Raw genomic sequence first — 20862 nt, forward strand, 5'->3', positions numbered from 1 at the left:
AATTTGGTGAAAATTGGAAAATTGCCTAAGTTTTGTCTGTAGAGACTATTTAAGCCTTAGTTAATTTTGACTCAGAAGAAATTTTTTGCATAGTATACCATTTCTGCATATAAAAATCATTCTTGATGTCAATTTTTTCACGCTGGCAGGCACCGTGTCAGCACCTAAGGGATTTAGAATGAATGCTAATCATCCTGTGCCGCTTAGGAAAGCTGTCTGATCAGTAGACTGCCAGTTCAACCTCTGGTCAAGCAACATTAAGGATCTTGTCTGAGGTACCATAGGGAGTTTTTACGGTAGCCTCCAAGGGAGTTTTAACCAGGGAAATGTAATGTGTAAAGACATTTAATCAGGGAATATCATGCAGATAATACTCTAGGCCTTGTCAGCCTCACAATTCAGTGCTAACTTAAAGATATACCTTTTCTGTGTGGATTTTCCTGGGCTTTTACCCATTTAAACATTGGCCTGTATCTATTTATCTGACTTATCACATTTAATGTAAGGTACAGTTTGATATTCATAAGCTATGTCAAGAAATATACAGACCAAATTGTTTATTTATTAGCTTTTGCTCATTTGAACATTTCAGGGTGTCAATGCAGTTTGGTAGCAGTCAATTGCACTTCTGTTCGTAGCCTACTCACTATTCATCAGTAATTTTGCTTTGCTTGTATGAATTTGTCGTTGATCTGGTTTCTGCAAACATCCCAAAGTCAAATTAGCTGCAGTAGGTTACATAATTAAATTTTATGGGCTTGGTAGTATAGATGTGTATAGTAGATTACCTTTTCTTTGTAAACGGACCAAGTCTGAATTTTGTTGCACTGCGGAATGTGCAGAACCCCATAGTCTTGCATTGGGAAAAGTGAATTCCAAATTTAATAGAGGGTTGAATGGATATCATGTTCTAACATGCTACTTAGGTATATATATAACTCATTTTAAATAAATATTGTCCATATCCACTGCACTGCATGTATCTATTATTAAATGAATCATCTCAGATCACAGACCAGAATTCGTAGAAGAGAAAAATATGACATAAAAAGATAAAAGAATGAGCTCCTACTAGTTCTACCACATCTCTTAAACCATTTGTCCCCTGTGGTCAAAGACATTTCAGTGACACTTGTGCCATTTTCTTATCCAACAGTGGCAACACAGTTTATGTTCACAATAGTTGGTACCACATGATTGTATTTTCTAGAAAATGAATTAATAAGTCAAACAAATGGAATCAAATACTGTATATGTAATTTGAAATGTGTCCTATATGGATCTGTCTACTTGACCACCGTCCTAAATCAGGGTATGCATAAGTAAATATCTTTGAAAAAGCAAATATTATAAAAAAGCAATTCTCTACTATTTTTCTCGAATGTGCCCCACTTCATACTTAATTCATCCCTAATCCATTTTCAAATTTAAAAATTTCTGGTCACATTTAAACCACCTATTTAATTACTTACGGTATAAGCAAGTCATGTGATGAATGATATCAGTGACACACAACACAGCCCAAAATTGATATAAATTGTCTTAATTAAGCAAAAAGGTAGATTGCCCATAAAGCGTCAAGTCTTATTAGCTCTTACTGCTATTAGTATCCCAATGTACCCAACTAACACAACTTGAAGAATTAAGACCTAGAAAATGATGGCCTTCAGCACCCTTTACTTAATTATTCATCCCTTTAATCTAGATGAATGAGCAGATGTGTTTGATAGCTGGGGCAGCCCAAGCACAATAAAAACGGTGGATACCACAAACGTTTTGACAGACTGTGGGATTTCCTGTGGATTTCGCTGTTCTTCATTCTTGCATGTATTACAGTAAATACTGGAATGATTTAGAGTCATTTTATTTAAGTAGTAAGCATGCAGTTTTTCACAAGGTTCACCACATAGAGGAGTCAAAGCAGACAACTCCGCTCCAAAGTAACACTGACCAGGACAGCAACAAAAAAATCCTTTTCTGGGTATAGAGTACTGTCACCAAAATGATTACACTATATTTGGGGTCATGGCAGTACAAAACTGGACCACCAACCACAAGTGCCAGGGTTTTATTTCTTCTATTTCTAGAAAGTTCTCCTTGAACTTGCAAAAAACTTCTTTGATATATCTCCATTTGCACCCAGCAGCCACATATTAAGCTCCCAACACTAATTCTCATTTAAATAAATTATGTTATGCCTTGTGTTAAGTTTTTAAAACATCTATATTACAGCTGCCAGTGAAACACTTTAATGAGCAAGTATGATGAGAAACAATTTAAAATTGCCATTTGACAGTTAGCCAACACCTGCGTGGAAAGCCATATTTGAGTAGCTTTACTTTTCCCCCAGTTCTGCAAAGAAGTCTGTTCTGGGCATTTATAGATTTTGTTAGTCTGAGTAATGAATCTAACTTTCACAAATGAGCCTGAGGTTGACGGGTATTCTAATCAAAGTAAATCCCAACCGTATAATGCTGCTTTCAGATCTAAAACAATCACCAGCTGGTATGTAAAATGTTCAAGAGAATTCCAATCATGTTAAAGAGCAAAACAAATTGCAATCAGCAAAAGACTCTGATTTGTCACACAAAAATTTTTTAATGTTTGCATAACAATAAAACAGACCTATGTGACCATTCTACTTTGTGCATTTATTTAACTCCTTTAAGTTATAGAAGTTTGACATACTATAACTCTTGGACCAGGTCAGCTATTTCCCCTGCTGATATTTCTTATAGCTGGTAAAAAAATGTAAATTCTACTGTTGTCATCTATATGTTGTAGGCCGGTCTGATTAAGCCATAACAAAGGTACAGTATATCCATTGCATTTACTGACTTAGAATGGTAAGTTAAGAGGTAGCAAAAACATTTTGCACTAGTAGGTTTTGTAAGTTATTTTGCAGGGACCCTTAAACTTTTTCTATCCTGTCATTTTCTAGGTCTGTACTGTTTTATTCAAATCTTTCCAACAATATTTACTGTACCAAATCCTGTCTGCAAGCTAAAGAGGCACAATATATTCTTTTATAAATAATACACATTTCAGGTAAAACTGTAACAGCAAACACCTACATGGATGTTAGTAATCTATCACACTGGGGAGCTAAGTCAAATCAAAACCTTGTTGAACAATGTTGCCAGTAGCCTACACATTTGGCATGTACCATGCTATCAGAGTTACACTTAAAGCAGCGTTTGACGAGGAGGACGTGGGGAAATTACAAGTTAGCTACACTAGATATCTTATCTATGCCCCAAAAACGGCAGTAGATGGACAGTATAATTACCTGGGCTGCTTTGAAAAATGGAAGCACATTTCAAACCTTATTATATCTTTCTCTGGTGGGTATACAATCTCATGCGTAAATAGTCTTGATAATCTGTGATAAAAAATACACTTGTTTTCCTCAAAATCAAATTTTCAAACATCAGCCTAAAGCTGTTGCTCTCCTGACAGCTTACTTCATAATGTTAATTTATATGCTGGCTATACCATTTGTTACACATCTTTGTCATGGCGGTTGTCAGTGATAGCATATCTTATCAGAAAATGACAAAACTGCAAGAGGAAACCATCACTTCTGGACCACAAAGTGCTATTCCGTTGTGTACCCAAACTGTGTTGAAAAAACTCTTTAACATCTGGTTCTGTTTTAAGTCCACAGAGAAAAGTAAAAAATAGGACATGGAAATCATTCTACTTAAATTAAGCCCTGTGTGATTTGTGACAGCAGCAAACACATTAACTTGGAGAATATGTTCCTCCGTGTAATGAAACGTCATTATCATTGTAAGCTTTTGCACATTTAATACTTCTGAGGAAATTATTTTAGTAACAAAACTAAAATTAGCTGTAGCTGCATGAATAAAGCACAAGACGTGAGATTAGTACGGATTGGGCTGAAAAGGGCATTTAAAATAAAAACAAAAAAAAGTCAATTGAATTTTAATAAAATTCATCATTGCTTTTTATGTTTCATCTATCTATGTTTTATATTTGGTTTGCACTGCCCATATCATAGACCCAATCCTGGATTTGAATGTAAGGTATTGAATTTCCCAACCTCCCTCAAAGTGCAATTTATTTTCATTGAATACATTCATACTTAAATGAATACTTCACTCAAAAAATATATATTTTTTAAAATGTTACTTACCCTATGTAGTTTTGAGTGCTGGTGGAAAGACATTTTTAATCTCATATTTTCATGCAGGGCAGAAATAACAGAGTTTCTACTAATAATAAATGCCTTAGGTGAACAGTGCTGGACAGCAGCAAATGATACAATATAAAAAAAATCTCACATTACTTAAAGTTGCAGAATCCACATTTCAAGTCAACCGGTTATATGCTCACAATGCCCCAAACACATGTATTGCTACTGAAATACTATTAAATAAACCATTTCCAGAAAGCGCTCTTGTAAATGAAAATGAAACACGTTTAGACTGCTTTGCCTCCTGCTGCCATACTTATATTCACATCAACAACTGTCATTTATTTGGTGGCACTCTGTGAAACTGCAGGGGTGAAGCATCATGGGTATGAACCAATATGAGGCATATTATCTGTTTTCATTTGCTTGTCTTTAACTTTTACTTGTATATGTCTCTCAATGAGCTTGCACTGTTGATACCACATCGATCTCAAATTCTAAACAATAAATAAGGTGTTAATGGTCTGACTCCAAAGTGATGAATTAGGGGGGAGATGGGTCTTCATTTGAAATATTTGGTTGGTTTTGAGCATGTTCTGTTTTAGTTCAAGAAAGCATTTCCCGGAAGTGGTTTATTTAATAATATTTTAGTAAAAACACACGTACTTGGGATGTATTAAGCATATGAAAGGCTGTTGTCCAATGTTGGTCACCATAAACATCTATTCTATCAGAAACTTTGTTATCTCTGTCCCTCATGAAAACATGACATTAAAAGATTTTTATTGGCCATGATTACATACTACATGGGTTAAATTAAATGTAAAAATATATAATTTTTGGGTGATGTAATAATAATAATTCTGTATATTTATATAGTGCTTTTCTCACTACTTAAAGCGCTTTTAACAGTGAATGGGGGGGCCACTTCAACCACCACTAATATATAGCATCCACCTGGATGATGCAACGGCAGCCATTTTTGCTCCAGTACGCTCACCACACATTAGTAGTTAGGTGGTAAAGAAGTGAGAGAGAAAGATACTCAATTAGAGACAGGGAATGATTAGAGTGACAGAATGGCTAGGCCGTGGAAGGCAATTTAGCATGGACATTGAGATACAGCTTACTCTTTACAAAGGATGTCAGGAGATCTTTTATGACCACAGAATCAGAGCCTCAGTTTTACGCTACATTTGAAGGACAGTGCCATTTTTACAGCACAGTGTAAGGCACTGGAGTATTGGGATTCACATTTTACAAAGTGCCCCCTGCTGACCTCACCAACACCTCTTCCAACAGCAAGCCAAGCTTTTCCTAGATGGTCACACATCCAAGTCCTCGCTGGGCCAGAACATGCTTAGCTGCATGTGGTATGGTGAGTGATAAGCTAGTTTAAGTGAATAATTGATGTAATTCTGTTAACTACAAATTCAATTGTCTAGATGAAATTTCTATTTCTAATGCTCTAGAGTACCGATATTACATACTGTAATGCTTGTTGGATGCTTGTCAATTCTTGGAAATAAATCCTTGAATGTGTTCTACCAAGACTAGTTAAACAGTGGACAAACAAATAGCTGCTTGGTAAGCCACAGGAATGTTACTTTAAATGGAGATCCATTGTTGTCAGTTCTTGAGTGTGTCATCAATTCACTGATTGGTATAATAAGTTAAGACTACATAATTGGGTTACCTCCTAGCCCCCTAATATCCTGATCACTAAATCTTTATATTTTTGAAATCAAATCTATATCTTCTTGCTGATAACACCAGATGTGGTATGGAAAAAGCAAGTTCTCTTTTTCAATAAGAATCGATGGAATCCTTGCAACTGGACAATATAACATAATAATTCATTAACTCTGTTACAATATATAATGATAAAAAAGGCTGACAAAAATATTTTTTAATAGGAAATATTTCCTTATGCAAATAATCCATAATTATGTTAATTTTTCAGAAATAAGGAGGTGCAAAGTGCATATACAAACATTTTGGGTTATAAAGTGTGTTAGGCATGTGAACAAGCAAATTGATCTGTCAGGATAAAAGCATAATGTAGTGGAACCTCAGTTTGTGAGTAACTTGGTTTATGAGTGTTTTGCAAGACAAGCTAAAATTTGTAATAAATTTTGACTTGATAAACGAGCAACATCTTGCAATACGAGTAGTATGTATACACTTTGTCTGCTGAGCTTCATGTAATCACAACTGAGCTGATGGTTCTTCTCTCACTCTCTCTTGCTGCGGGATTGTGGGCAATCATCTCCTATTCTCCGTCTGAGTCGCCGTGCCTCACTCATATAGTCAACATCCGTACGAGCATATACTGTTTACTACAGCATTGTGACAGTGTGTGTGTGCGTGTGTGTATGTGTGTGCGCTGTGACGTGCGAGTCCCCATCTTGCACCACCAGCTTTATTCAGCTTGAAACAGCAACAGCGCGGTTATTTATTGTAGTGGGATCTGCCACTCTCCTACACACAGACACAGAATTCAGGCAGGGTCGTGGCCAAGCAGTACTGTGCCCTGTGCATTTATAATGTTCCTTGTTCCTTGTATCACCCATCGATGGCAGGCTCTTATAGCATGTCCGCGATCTTTTCGGATTCGCTTTTATGGCGAACTGCTACAGCACTGGGAGACTGCGATTGCTTTGGGATGCTGATCCGCGTGTCGTCCCTTGGGTGGAATCCCACAAGAGTTTAGAAACTCACTCACACCAGCCATGATTCTTTTCAAGGGTAAAGTACAGGTTAATTTGTTTTATGTATTTTTACTTTATATTTTGTATTAATTATTTTTATATGAATAGTTTTGGGTTGTGGAACAAATCATCGGAGTTTCCATTATTTCTTATGGGGAAATTCACTTTGATATGCAAGTGCTTTGGACTGCGGGCACGTTTCCGGAACGAATTATGCTCGCAAACCGAGGTTCCACTGTATATCTCTTGCTCCAGCACACTTTCTGTACAACTCCACAGTGGTATATTCAATAACTGTAGTTAAGTTCTGAAGGATGAACCTTGTGCAATGTAATACCAATATTCAAGCACTACAGTCCATCATAGGATGGGCAGCAACCAATAAACACCATTATCCTGAACGGTTGGACATAGCACTGCCCATTTTCCTATACTGATGGCAGGAAGGGCAACCTGGCATAGTAAGGTTGAGCTTGGAGTTTCAAGAATGGTTCCACTCCATCAGCCTTATTTTCTGATTAATCTACATTTGGTCTGAGTTTTAAAAACACTGTTTGTGTTCATTCTTTCTCATATATGAGTGAGCATTATAGGAGAAACTCTTAAATTGGCAATAATGGAAACAAAACAAACAATAAAAAAATACCTAAAAAGTGCTCTACGATTTTCTTGTCACTTTCACCTCTCCCTCATGGGTACTAAGGAACACGCTGACAGTACTGCAGTAGGAATTATGTAATAGCGCTCCATCAAAACACTGGGGCTATACAGCACATAAGTTCTAACATAAAAGGTTTCAAATGTTATTAAAAATTCTCAGTGGTCCAGAATATTTTATTAAACTGTACAATATTTTGTCATAAATGTCAATCAGTAAAACTCTGAGTCAGAGGTAACTTAAAAATTATGGCTTTTTTACCAAAATATATGACAAAAAATAAAAATTCATCACATAAGGCAGGACTGTATATCATCACAGGGGATTTGCTTTTAGCGCACAGTGAAAACTGTATAAATGCTTTTATTGCATAAAGTATAGGGCACAAAATTTCAAGTAAAATAAATAAAAGTTGGTGGGGAAACTGGAATTGCTTTCTTTCAGGACTGAGTTCAAAAGGTGAAACCAAAAACTACACTCAAGAAAAGTAATGAAAGGCTGACTTGATAAAACAGAAAGACTGCCAGCATAGAACGAAAAAAAAACCCTTTTTGTTCTGTGGAACAAAAGATGAGCAAACAAATAAATGCATATTGCTGCATAAATGTATTATTTGATTTCTGGGTTATCTTACCATGACTAAGTAAAATCCTATTAGAGGAAAATGTTAGAGACTTGAGACTGCTACAACTGGTTTCATTTTATTCTCCACAATGACTCCCAATAGCATCCCCAAACAAATAGAGAAAAGCAATCAAGAAGAGATTTACTTTTATAAAAATAAAAGGGAGAATTACCAAATCATGTTACATGGAAATAAAATTGAATTATCTCACTGGCACTAATAACAATACTGTATTACTTTATTAATACTTGTCCCTATTGTACTGAATGTAACAATGCAATCACTGAACTTATAAATAAAAGAAAAACCGAATGAAAAATAAACTAATTGCTCCAAATTAACTTATATCAGAAATATTTTATTTGGCAGTTCACTAGGATATTTGGTAAAAAAAATTTACAACTGTCACTAGAATTTAACTATTAAATTGACTGTGAGAGCAACAGCCATGCTTGATATATTTTTCCCATATTGCGAAAACTGTTTGGGCTGTTCACCCTGTAATGGAATGATGCACCATTCACAGAAGGGTCTTATATTACACCCTCTCCTGTTAGACTTTGCAGTGGCTCGCCATCTCTCTCTCTTATTCTAGGGGGGATTACAGAGTTAGCGTAAGAAGCTGAGTGGACCAATCTTTTCTATCTGAAACAACTGCTGTCTGCTTATGTTGGGAATTTCCAGGTGCTCCCAATTCAGCTACGAATGACAACACCTCCAGCACTTCCTGGGTCTGACCCTTGGTCTTTAGGAGACCATGCCCACCACACCTCCCACTAGAGACATTTTCGTTATATTCCCTATCGTAATTGGTTCCCTCTCAATCTGTAGAAGCAGGCTACCTCTGATTTAAACCAATGGTTCTCAATGTAGAACAAGTCAGCTTCTAAACACCTTCATTTTCAAGTGCTATAATAACTAGGTTATTCACAAAATCCTAGGTTCTAAAATGCCATTTAAAACTCTTTTTCTGGTTAAAGAAACCAAGCTATTGATTGCCGTGAAACAAAGTTAACACTTTTAGATTTCTCTGTGAGTAACCTGGTTATCTGGCCATGCAAACCATTAACCAGGTTGCAATTGTTAGTATTTTGTAATCTGTACGTTCTCATTGCACTCTTCTAACCTTGTTTTAGTAGCCACAGGCCCACAAGATCGTTTTTCTGAGACAAATGCTCGGCTGATCACATCATTCCTTCTCCAGATTGAAATAATCTGTTTTAGTATTTCAGAAATCGGCAAATAAATGTTGATGAGTTGAACAAACAGTGCTAAGCTCAGCAGTACAACACTGGGAAGCAGGGTTTGCATGTAATGCATTAAAAGTGGCATTCCTTATGTAGTTTGATTACTTTTTAAATTAATGAGTAACCTAAAGCAATATTTATTTATTGAATTATATTATTACCCCAGCAACACTGAATGCAAGGCAAGAGGCATGGGCACCGGTACACCGTTCCTTTGCGGGGCTCAATTGCGCAGCCAAGCAAAAAACAGTGTGCTGCATGAAATCCATTAACAGAAACATATTGGTAGTGTCAATTTAGTTTTAATCTAGCTATTTATTATAGATAGGTTGAAACAGTGTGATTGGATGATGCAGTGGCCAGTGTTCATACCGCAAATCATCACGGGCTCAAGTGGAGGATGAAAAAAGGGGATTGATGTTATTTACTTCACATCACATGAAGGACTAAACCTATTTATGAAACACAAGATAATTATCACAGTCCTTATACTTGTTATCGGATTCACGGTAGTCAATGATGATGTTTAACTCTTTTGTATGCAATTTAACGACGTCAGAGAGTTTTGTCAAAGGAAACCTCCAGATGCATATTTACATATGTAAACTAAGGTTTTTAAGAAACCTGGTTTCTGCCTTAACTGGATTACACAACTTATCCCAGTTTTGTATGTACATGTAAATGTGTAAATGTCCCATTACGTGACTTCTAGTCATTGGGTATATTAAACTTTATGATGCCCACAGCTGGCATACTCCTCTTTAATCCAGGACATCGACAGTCATAGACTGAGGATGAACTAGGCAATGAGGACACAAAAACAGGCAAGGGTAGGTGCAAATGTATCAATGCTTTTTATTATTCAAAAAAGTGCAATGCAAAATCTTCCATTAAATAAATCAATAAATTCTCAATTTAAAACAGTGTTCAGTGGAGGTTACAATTCAATGAACATACCAATAAGCAGATTAAACCCCACAGGATATAGACACATGATCTCTCCTTTAAAATCCCATTTGATCCTCTATACTTCTTTCTAAAAACTGACGTCTCTTCAGCTCACCTATTTCAATCTTCTCAGTAAGAGGAGACATCCTATGACAGGTGCAGTTAACCCTTTCATCCAATCTGTGCCCCTGCAACAATCCCATGGCATTCAGTGGGAAAGCTGAGAACCCTATTGCTTTCTCTCATTGCCATCCCTCAGTTTTCAGTGGGAGTGCACTTGGAGTGGTTAAGTGCAGGAGCGAGTCGGTCCAGTGAGCACTATGCGCTCACTCGTCTCAGTGCCACATCCATGATTGGCTGCCTCCTCTATGTAGCAGCACTGCATCAGCTGCAATCCTACTTCTTCATCTTTTCTTTCAATCCTTTCCATTATCCTCCATTTTTCTGTTCTTTCTTTCTCTCTCAATTGAGGCTCCTTTATATTCTTTTTTTTTTAAACTCTTGCAATGCCACATAATCCAAGTGTGTTTTACCACAGACCTGCCAACCGCAGCTGCTGATCTTGTTCTGTGACCATGTCAATTTAAATGACTGAAAATCAGTGGCCAAGTCACATGTAGTGACTGAGTGCCCCCTTCCTTGCACAGCTACAGTATGCTCTACCCTTTTTATTGACATCCAATAATGTTCTTCCTTAAGGAGCTAGTGCTTTATGAGTTATTAACATGGACAGCAGTTCAGCTGCAATCTCTGCCTTATTTTTTTCTTTTTTCTGCTCTGTCATAGTATGTAAAACACAAGATATGAGACAGACGAGCTTTTCTTTGTGGGGCCCAAAACACCAGCATTCATTATTCCTCATTGCTGCAATATGTGCATTGTACTTCCTGATTAGCGTTCATGGGTGGTCAGCAATCATGCACACAGAACCCACCCCTACAACTAAAGACAATCAATCCTATTTTGCTTTGATGGAGCAAGTCACGGACTAGTTGGCGTTAGTCACTAAGTACATCAAACTGACTACCTCTAACTTGCTAAGATTAAGTAAAGAAGGTTACAACTGAAAATCTCTGGAATAGTCATGTAATGTGACATGGCTTTTAATTGTGTGAATGGAATGAAGACTGGGTGACGGAGGGCCAGTGTTCCATTAGTTCCTAGAGTATAACTGTACATGTAAAGAATATTACTCAAAGAAAGCAAAGGCATGTGCAAAATACAAGAGTCTGATATATGAGACTGTTCTTGTTTTAAGCAACATTGTGTATATGAAAGGAACAATTAAAGAAACAAAAGAAATCTTTTTAGAATACAGGGGACTGAACTTTGTTGCCATATTAAGTTCAGAAGTTCAATAATGGCAACCTCTTATATTTTAGTTCCTACACCTGTGTCACAATTTCTTCCTTCAGTTACCATCAAGCATAAAAGGTCAAAGGACAGTCTCTATCTTGCTTAGCTCATACCATAATCAGAAAGCTGAATTTTTACTTGGTGATTTCAGTATTTAGACCACAATCTGTATAAGCTACTTAAAACTGACTAAAACCCTGACTAGCTCCTTAACTCTTTCAGGGCTGATGTCGACTTTTGTCGAAATTCAGGGGTAGAGGACGGTAATCATCTGTAAACTGCAACAAAACTCGCCCTTACCTTTTAGTTCAACTCTCTATGCTAGAAGGAAAGATAAGAAGCTTTGGCTGACTTAACCTCGATTCCCTGCGTGTGCATGAGTAGCGAAGAGCAAACAACCTGTAAAATGACACTGACATCTGGCGAGAGACTAAAGCGAATGTGCAAATTAAAATACTCCATGAATATTTTACTTATTATCGCCGAGCTGGACTCTGACTTGTTGGACTTGGAATTTGATGCAAGTGATCAGGAGATGGCGGTCAAAAACAAAAGTGAGGGACCAGCATCGGCTGATCGGTCCCCAGCTGATCGGGGTTCCTGAACCTATTTGTGTAGCTGATACGCCTACAGCAGCGTTCGCCTGGGAGGACCACCACTTATGATGACTTGAGGTACAAACCATATTGCGTCACACTGCAACTGCCGCCACCACCCATCTGCTGTGCAAAGACAGCCAGTCCACCATGCCTTCCTGCTGGCCATCGAGGTGCCTCCGCGCAACTATTGATGCTAGAGATGCTGAATATGTGCCAACTCCAGCCACAGCATGTAGCATCAGACATTTTATGTTGATTTATGGGTGAAACCATTGCTTTGTGTGCTTTTCAGAAAACTGGAAAAATATTCAGTTAAAAACTGACTAGTGTGAAAAGGGTTAACTAAATTACTGGATGTAAAATATAAAATCCCAGAAATTTTTATTGGAAAAGAAAAATCAGTAATTTTTCAGCAAATAACAGTGATAATCTACCTTATTTGAAGACTTTACATCCAGAAGCCGAGTTTGTTATTATACGCTAGGAATAATTAGCAGTACTACACATGGTCCTAGTATCACATTTTCTGAATCAATTAGAGCACATCTCCAGTACAATATTTGTTATCTGCAATCACAGAACCATTAGCCAACAGAAAGCTTTCTGACCCAGGATTATGAGCTTTTATTATCGAGTCCACAGCAATAAAACCAGTAGTGACTGATAATGGCTAGAGTATCAGGCTTGAGACCCACTTTAGGACCCCAGAAGGAGTTTGATCATTATTAAAAATTGTCAGCTCCTGTCTTGGAGAATGACCTTTTCACCAGCCTTACTAATGCTCTTATAAGTTACCAAGTAGGCAGCTCTATTGATTAGATTTCATCTTGACAATGGCATTTATTAACAGGGGAAAGCAAAATAAAGCCATTAAAGAAAATGAAACCATGTTATCAAATATATTGGGAAAACAGTAGTTTTTATATTTATACTGTGAAGCACAATATATCCTGAAGCAAAATGTAAAATAACAATCCATTATAAAGAAAAGCCAGACTCCAGTGCATAAGGACACTTTAAAACACGTCAATGTTTATTTTGACTGTTGTATTTTGTTTATATCTTTATTGCTATTACGCCATGTCTCATAGTCACTAAGTACATGCATGGCATGTCACAAAATGGTAGTCATGATATATAAAATCGACTCTTGACTTTTTTTGAAATAAACAGCACAATTACACAAAAATACACATTTCTTCAGTAAAATGTATTCATGTGTACTTTGGTTATATTATTAGCGTACTGAATTCTGCTATGACTAATGTTCCTTCTGAAATAAATAAGCTTTCTACCTCTCTCCAAAAAGAGGCTCAAATGACCTGCATGGAAAGTTCTCATTGTCTGCAGCACACATTTGGCATCAGTTTTCTTTTCTTGCCTCTATAGTTTCTTAAAAGAAATTAAAAGTGCAGATTTTTGCATGATGGACTCAAATAATGTTCTTTTCATAAGCCAGTTTCCACCCATCTCTTTTCAGAATCCACTTTGTTGTTGGCACACTCAAATAAACACACCCGTAAAAACTAAAATGTGTCAGTCTACAGTCATCAGTCAGTCTAACATGCAAGTCTGTTTGATGTTTTAGGAGACTTGAGTACCTAAAGAAAACCTATGATAGAACAGGAAGAATATGAAAGTCCCCAGTGATGGGGATCTGCAAGGAATGCCACAGTGTCACCCAACCAGAATTCTTTGCAGAATAAAAAACTAACATATTCCACCAGGCTTTGGACAATAAAGAACTAATGCCTCAATGAGCGACTCCGGAATGTCACTCGACTCGAGAGCTGTTAAAATATGGGAAAAATGTGATTGGATTTGTAAGCTGCTTTATGAGTGAAGTGTCTGTTAAATTAATACATTTAAATATAAATGCAGGAAAGAGAAGTAAAATACAGAATGGGTGTCAGAGTGCTATAAAACCAACTGATAATTCTAAATTAGATAATAGGTCTGGAAAGAAACAAAAAGGTACCCTGCAGTCACTAAGTTGGAAACAATAATGCTGGAGTTCAGTCCAGAGAAAGTTAGTCAAGAATTTTTGCCAGAATACTACAAGAATACAAGTATAACATTCTGGTGTAACAATGGATGACAGAATTGGGGATGGTGATTTCAGTAATTAATGGATTTCACAGAATGTACAGAACAAAATCTATTAGAGATTTGCGTATCATATTTTGTTTTGCCCTTCCATTACACATATGGATAATGAGCTCAAGTGGCAATGCAGAAAAAATGATATGCTGTGGAATTCTTTGTTTGAATCACTCCAGGACTTCAAGTACTGACAACATTTTAAGTGTTCTTCTAATTTTCATCTCATCAGTATCAGTTTGTAATAAGGTAATGGAGACGTATCTGTCCTTTAGCAAAAGAATGAAAACATGCCTAAAAATATTTAATTAAAAAAAGATCTGATTTACTAGTGTACCCACGAGACCTATATAATATAATAAATTAAAAAAAAATAATTCTCCATCTGCAATGGGAAAAAATAAACTCTAGATAATATTGATTAAACAATTTTCTTGTTTTTAGCTATTGATGAGAAAGAGATTTATTTTCATATCGAAGTTTAATAAAAAAAACTAAGAAACAAAAAGCTTTTAGCTTTAGAAATGCATACAGTATTATTAAAGCAATTAAGTCAAATATATCTAATTCAGCATACTTTTTTCAGATGGCTACAGAAGTTGTAATATTTTGTGTTGTTTTGTGTCCTCTGTATAAGATTTCTCATTTGATGCATATTTTTTTTGGATATAAACTAAAGCCTTCACCAGAATTTATGTGAATCGTTTAATCATTATCTCTAGAACAGGGTTCAATGGCGGGTTTAGAAAACATAAAAACGCTTTCCAGTAATGCATTTTGGGACACCCAATTAGCACTATCGGCACGCAGGATGCCACACTCACACTCACTCATATAAGGTCAGTTAGTGTCATCAGGTAACTTAAGATGCCACTCTTTGGGATGATGCAGGAAACCAGAGCACCTAGAAAAACCCACACAGGCAACATAAAGAAATGCCACATGGCAAGATTAAACGCTGCACTACCCTTGTCAAACTGGGCATCTCTCCTATATTTTGCAATCATCATAGAGTCTACAGACACCTACTACGCATATTGGGTGAATCTTAAACGTAGCAGGGGGTAAATAAAAGACAAATAAAATATGCTATAGCTACAATGACACCAAAATTCGTCAATTTAGATACAATAAAGAAAACGTAAAAGAAAGGCTTCACAACTCATCTTGGCAATGCCAGCAAACACAACTGGGGGGGAGCACTGCCTACTGACTTCAACTTTACCTAAGGTCATTAATGGAGAAAGTAAAAAATGGCAGCGTCAACACAGCTAAAAAACAACTCAGCTGTGTGGGGGACACATCAGATGAGAAAGCAGAAGTAATAAATGCAGAATTATTTGAAGGGCTAACGTTGCTATAGTATAAAGAATTCAGGTTTACGATGATAACCTCTGAGTGATCGAAGACTAGCTATTCATTACTTTCATGAAAAGCAACATTTTAACACTAGAGAGTCTGTATGCAATCAACTATAGATTTTATATTATTTAGTGTTTTTCCACTTCCTTGATTTTTATTATAATTGAAGAATTTGAAAAAAATGTGTATATAACCAAAAATCTAAGTACACTCTAAAATGGAAAGAAACTATAAAACAAAAACATTTTGAGATACATTTGCACATGATTAACAATTTGATTTACATTGTCTTTTTGGGTCATTGCCCATCAAATAAAAAGGTCACATTCATCTCAGCAGCCTTGATTAGGGACATAAGAAGAGTAAACAGTATGTAATTTAAGATTTGTTTGAAACCAAATAGAATAAACAAAGGCTTGCATGTACACATATTGTCTTGTTTTAATTTGCTTTAAAATCTTCATTTCAGGAAATACCTTTTACATAGCATTACTGTACATTCTGTATGCTGCTTTGGGCATCATTTATGTATCTCCTCTTTCACCAAATACCAATCTTTCTTAAAATAATGAACTAGAAAGAACATGACCTGTAGCTGGAATGTTAATTTAATTGTGTTAATTGAGTTAGTTCTTAGCCTAGTTTTAGAGTTTCTTAGCTATTCTATAAATTAGTATCTTTAGAGACTGGCTACATATTTAGTAGCCATACCTTATATGTATCTGGCCGGGTCCATGAAGCCTGGAGAAAACAGACAAAAAACAAAATACGACAGGAATAAAAAAAAAAAGCAAAAAAAAGCAAGAAAAAAGATTCCTTAAAAATAAATCTTTTTTTGAATGCGGAAAAGAGACATGCACTGCATTTAGATCCACATGCACAATTCTGTACTTGCAATTGCTTTCATTTACCTGGTCTAGTCCAATGAAATGAGCTTATTTTAAAAGAAAGATGTGTGGATTTGAATTAAATCAGAAACAAAATGAAGCAGATTTTATAAACTTTTAATTATACATTGTTGTCCACCTATAAGAACAATAACAATGATGACAATGATGATGATGACGATGATAATAGGAAGATAAAAGGTACCTGCACAGTAAAGCACAAATGGTTCCCTTTTTTAACTTAAAATAGCAGCTTCAGCTTGCATTTTACACAGTAAGGCTATTCCAGAATAGAAAAACATCACAGTAGTCTTCAATGGCAAGTCCATTTCATAAGGAATGACTTGTAAAATCCAGCCAAGCCTTCCCAACAGCATTTTAAAATTAGCCTGCTTGTGGAGAGAGAGGTTTGGCTAAGATCAGATGCAGATGTGACACTTCCCCTTGAAGGGGAAGAAGAAAACACTTTGTAGAAGAGCTTAATTTGACGTGTCAAGTCACATTTAACATGAACTTGTTCCTTTGTGGCTAAGCTCTTCAGCCAGCTCCACTACATTTCACATTTCACACATTTCTCTTATCCAAGCTTCCCAAAATAAACATATTTTGTGTCAAAGGCAAGTTATTTCATTTACATATTTTGAAAAGTTAAATTATGTACACAGCATTCAAGCATCTTCTTCATTAGATTGTGAAGGGCATAAATTGTAATCAAATGAAGAAATACAGTATGTATATAACAAACTGTTGGAAAGGTTAAAGATCAGGTGCATTAAAGGTAAATGGTGTTTGTGTATTCATTGTGAAAAGCTGAAGAGACATGCAGAATGCATGAACTCACAAGGAAACCACAATCAAAAAGTGTATGTCGAACCATTTCTGCACTTTTCATTTAATTAATGCACTGTTTATACTACAAAACGTACAGCCTACATTTATTGAAGTGAAACATAACATTTGTTTGCAGCACTGCAAAAAAATGTTTATCAAATGAAATGCAAGCTCCATCTGTCAATACCCTATCTGAAGAACACAAAGTAACTCATACAGCTGTCTTCTTAGAGACATTGCACAATACATAAAATGCTCATGGATAATGACTGCAATAATGCAATTATGAAGAACGAAAGATTCTATAACAGCACATTTATAGTAGTAAAGTAAATGGTTCACTTAGCATGTATGTTTTTATCAGTGGCTGGTTTGTTCAAAAGTGGCACATTTTCTTGATAAAATAAAGATCTGATTTAATTCAAAGTTCTAATATACTGTAGATTTCCCTTTAATCATGTTAAACTCTTGAGCTTCTTGTTTTTAGTTTTTATTCTGATGGATTTTTTAATTAAATCTTAACTGAACCTTTTGCTTAACTGGCTGTCAGTCTACATTATAAGTTAGAAATATAACCAATACATGCTTTAATTTTTGATAACACTGTAAAACGTAAGTCATCCTCCTTTTGATTTATTAATTTCCTGACCCTGCTATGTTTGTTTTTAGGTTACAGGGGGTCAGTTTCTAAGTAACAATATTATCCATCTGTTCTTTCATCCCTTTTGTTATCAATCAAATTTTTATTTTATGAAGATTCAATTTGTCATAATTTTGAACATGCCTTATTTGCATTTTTGTTATTGAATTATTTTTATTGCTTTTTACATAATGTCTTTGTGGTGATGTAATGTTTAACATGTTTTATACACGGAGTTTTACTTATTTTGTGCTTTTTTTCAGTTTTTAAAGTTTTTTGTTCATTTTGATCTGTTTTGACAAAGTTTAATTCCATTCCTTTTTCTTTGTTTGAAATGCATGTTTTGGAGGCATCACTTCATCGCGATTATCGAACAGATGAAATCACAGAAGTGAAGCTCTAAATATAGTGGAAGTTTCATCATGCCTTATTCCTTGGTTGACCCTTAGCCTGCACTGACAAGGTCTTTGACTATATAAATCATCACCTTGTCTAATTTTGAATAATCCTTACAGACATTTAGGTGTTTTATAACGGATGTCATTTTACTTACCATTTTTTGGCAGGAGTAGATAAATTTTGGGTGTATCTCCATGGCTGTGGCCATTTTGTTTATGGTGACAATGAGCACTGTCATGGATGTACCTTTGTGATATCATGGTGCCTGCCTTTATGAATGTCTCAATTTTAAGATTTTAATTAGTTATACCATGGTTAGGGCTGAGAGTTTGAATTACTCTGAGGAGAACTATTTTACTTTTAATTTCTGCTTTTCATATTGGGTTTTCTGCGGTGGGCTGGCACCCTGCCCAGGGTTTATTTCCTGCCTTGCGCCCTGTGTTGGCTCGGATTGGCTCCAGCAGACCCCCGTGACCCTGTATTCGGATTCAGCGGGTTAGAAGATGGATGGATGGATGGTTAGGGCTGAGAGTTTGAATTACTCTGAGGAGAACTATTTTACTTTTAATTTCTGCTTTTCATATTGGGTTTTCTGCGGTGGGCTGGCACCCTGCCCAGGGTTTATTTCCTGCCTTGCGCCCTGTGTTGGCTCGGATTGGCTCCAGCAGACCCCCGTGACCCTGTAGTTAGGATATACTGGGTTGGATAATGGATGGATGGATATTGGGTTTTCATGAATGCTAGTTTGATCTTTCCCAATATTCCTACTTCTACCGTCTTTAGATTAAAAGTTACTGTAGTCTTTTAATAATGTATCTCCTGCTTCTTTCTTTCATCATTATTTGACTCCTGTTATTTTATATCCTGCAAACCATTTTAATACTTTCTTAAATTTTGCTTGGTTTAATCTCATTTTAACAGACACAGAAACATGTTACCACTTTGGCAAATGTAGAGTTAGCGATAAAATGTCATTTATAAATGAATAAATGATGAAGCTAACCAGTTTAAATCATTCTTTCTTAACTGTTTTAAACTATCTATATATTTTTCTTTTTTAAATGTATACTATGTACTTGCAAATATCTCCATATTGTACCTTTAGCCATTCCTTTTCTTAACCTGCTAATTTAATAACAGAGTTCTGGTAGTGATACAGCCTGTCCTGACAGCATCTAATGTAAGACAGGAGTTGGCTCCAGAGGTGACACAGTCCATCATAGGGTACAATCACACACACAGGACCAGTTTAATGTGGACAGGCACCTGAACATGCATGCATTTGGGATATGGAGAAGAAGTGGTGTGTCCAGATCAAACCCATGCATGCACAGTGATAATGTGGAAACTCTAGACAGACAGCATTTGAAGCAATATCGCAGTGGGGAAACAACTTGAGCATCTGTAACACCTAATAAATATACAGTATGCTAATAATTTCTTTCAAATAGTTTTGAGTAGTAGCTGCATTGTACAAACTACAAAAGATAAACCATATGCACCAAGTGGCAAACTGATTGGGCACAAATGCTGAGTAAGTCCTCCATTTGCTGCCAGAAGAGTCTGATTTTTTTTAGAGTAATGGCTCATTAAGATAGCAAACTTCAGCACAAGAAAGGTGGCCCATGTAAATCACATGCTGTTCTGCTGTTTGTTCAAAATAGCAGCGAGAGGCTCAGTAATTTGGGAGAGTCTCTTAGTACAGTCAATACTCCTGAAGATCAAAAGGAGAGAGTTGAGCTGGTTTGGGCAAGCTGTAAGGATACCCTTCAGGAAGCTTCAACCCTATGGAAACCTCAGACACACTGGAAGGACAGGCTTGGGAACATGTGGAAATTCCTCAGGATGGGGTGGAACCTGTAGCTGCGGACAGGGAAGACTGGGCTAACTTGCTTGGCTTGCTGCCACTGCGACCCTCACCAGGAAATGTGGTTTTAGAAAATTAGATGATTTGAGCTGGCGATGGATCTCTGCATATTTATGGAACCATTCTTGGCATTTCTGAGACATAGGCCATAAGCATTAAATTCCATCTTCAGATGTGTACACTACTGACATACACAGATGAATCTTTTCACAATGATGTTTGGCAGTCCTGCATTACTCTAGTGTTGTTCTGTTTCAACCCAATGTGTACCAAGAAAACACAGCCTGCATTAATTTGCCAATACAAATCTGCAGAATGGATCCATGAACATATCAAAACAGGAATTCATCGGACCAGGCAACCCTTTTTCTAATACTCACAAGTCCAGTATGTGTGCTCTTTAGACCACCCATTACAATGTCACTTTCTTATTTTTCACTTACAGTAACAAAGTTTGGTAGGTTTGTTTACTG

The 20862-nt window shown here is 36.3% G+C and overlaps 1 protein-coding gene across 19 annotated transcripts in view; it reads right to left on the reverse strand.

The window, feature by feature from the left end:
* ncam1a (neural cell adhesion molecule 1a) overlaps positions 1–20862 on the reverse strand; it is a 712545-nt gene that overhangs the window by 120309 nt on the left and 571374 nt on the right. For 13 of the 19 annotated variants that reach the window (XM_039764024.1, XM_039764021.1, XM_039764028.1 and 10 more), the window contains one exon: positions 16477–16506. The exons of the other annotated variants lie outside the window; for them this stretch is intronic. In XM_039764024.1, the coding sequence (XP_039619958.1) occupies positions 16477–16506 (30 nt within the window). The remainder of the gene's footprint in view (positions 1–16476; positions 16507–20862) is intronic. 19 annotated transcript variants of the gene reach the window in all.

Source organism: Polypterus senegalus, chromosome 9, assembly GCF_016835505.1.
Source record: "Polypterus senegalus isolate Bchr_013 chromosome 9, ASM1683550v1, whole genome shotgun sequence".
Taxonomy (NCBI): domain Eukaryota; kingdom Metazoa; phylum Chordata; class Cladistia; order Polypteriformes; family Polypteridae; genus Polypterus; species Polypterus senegalus.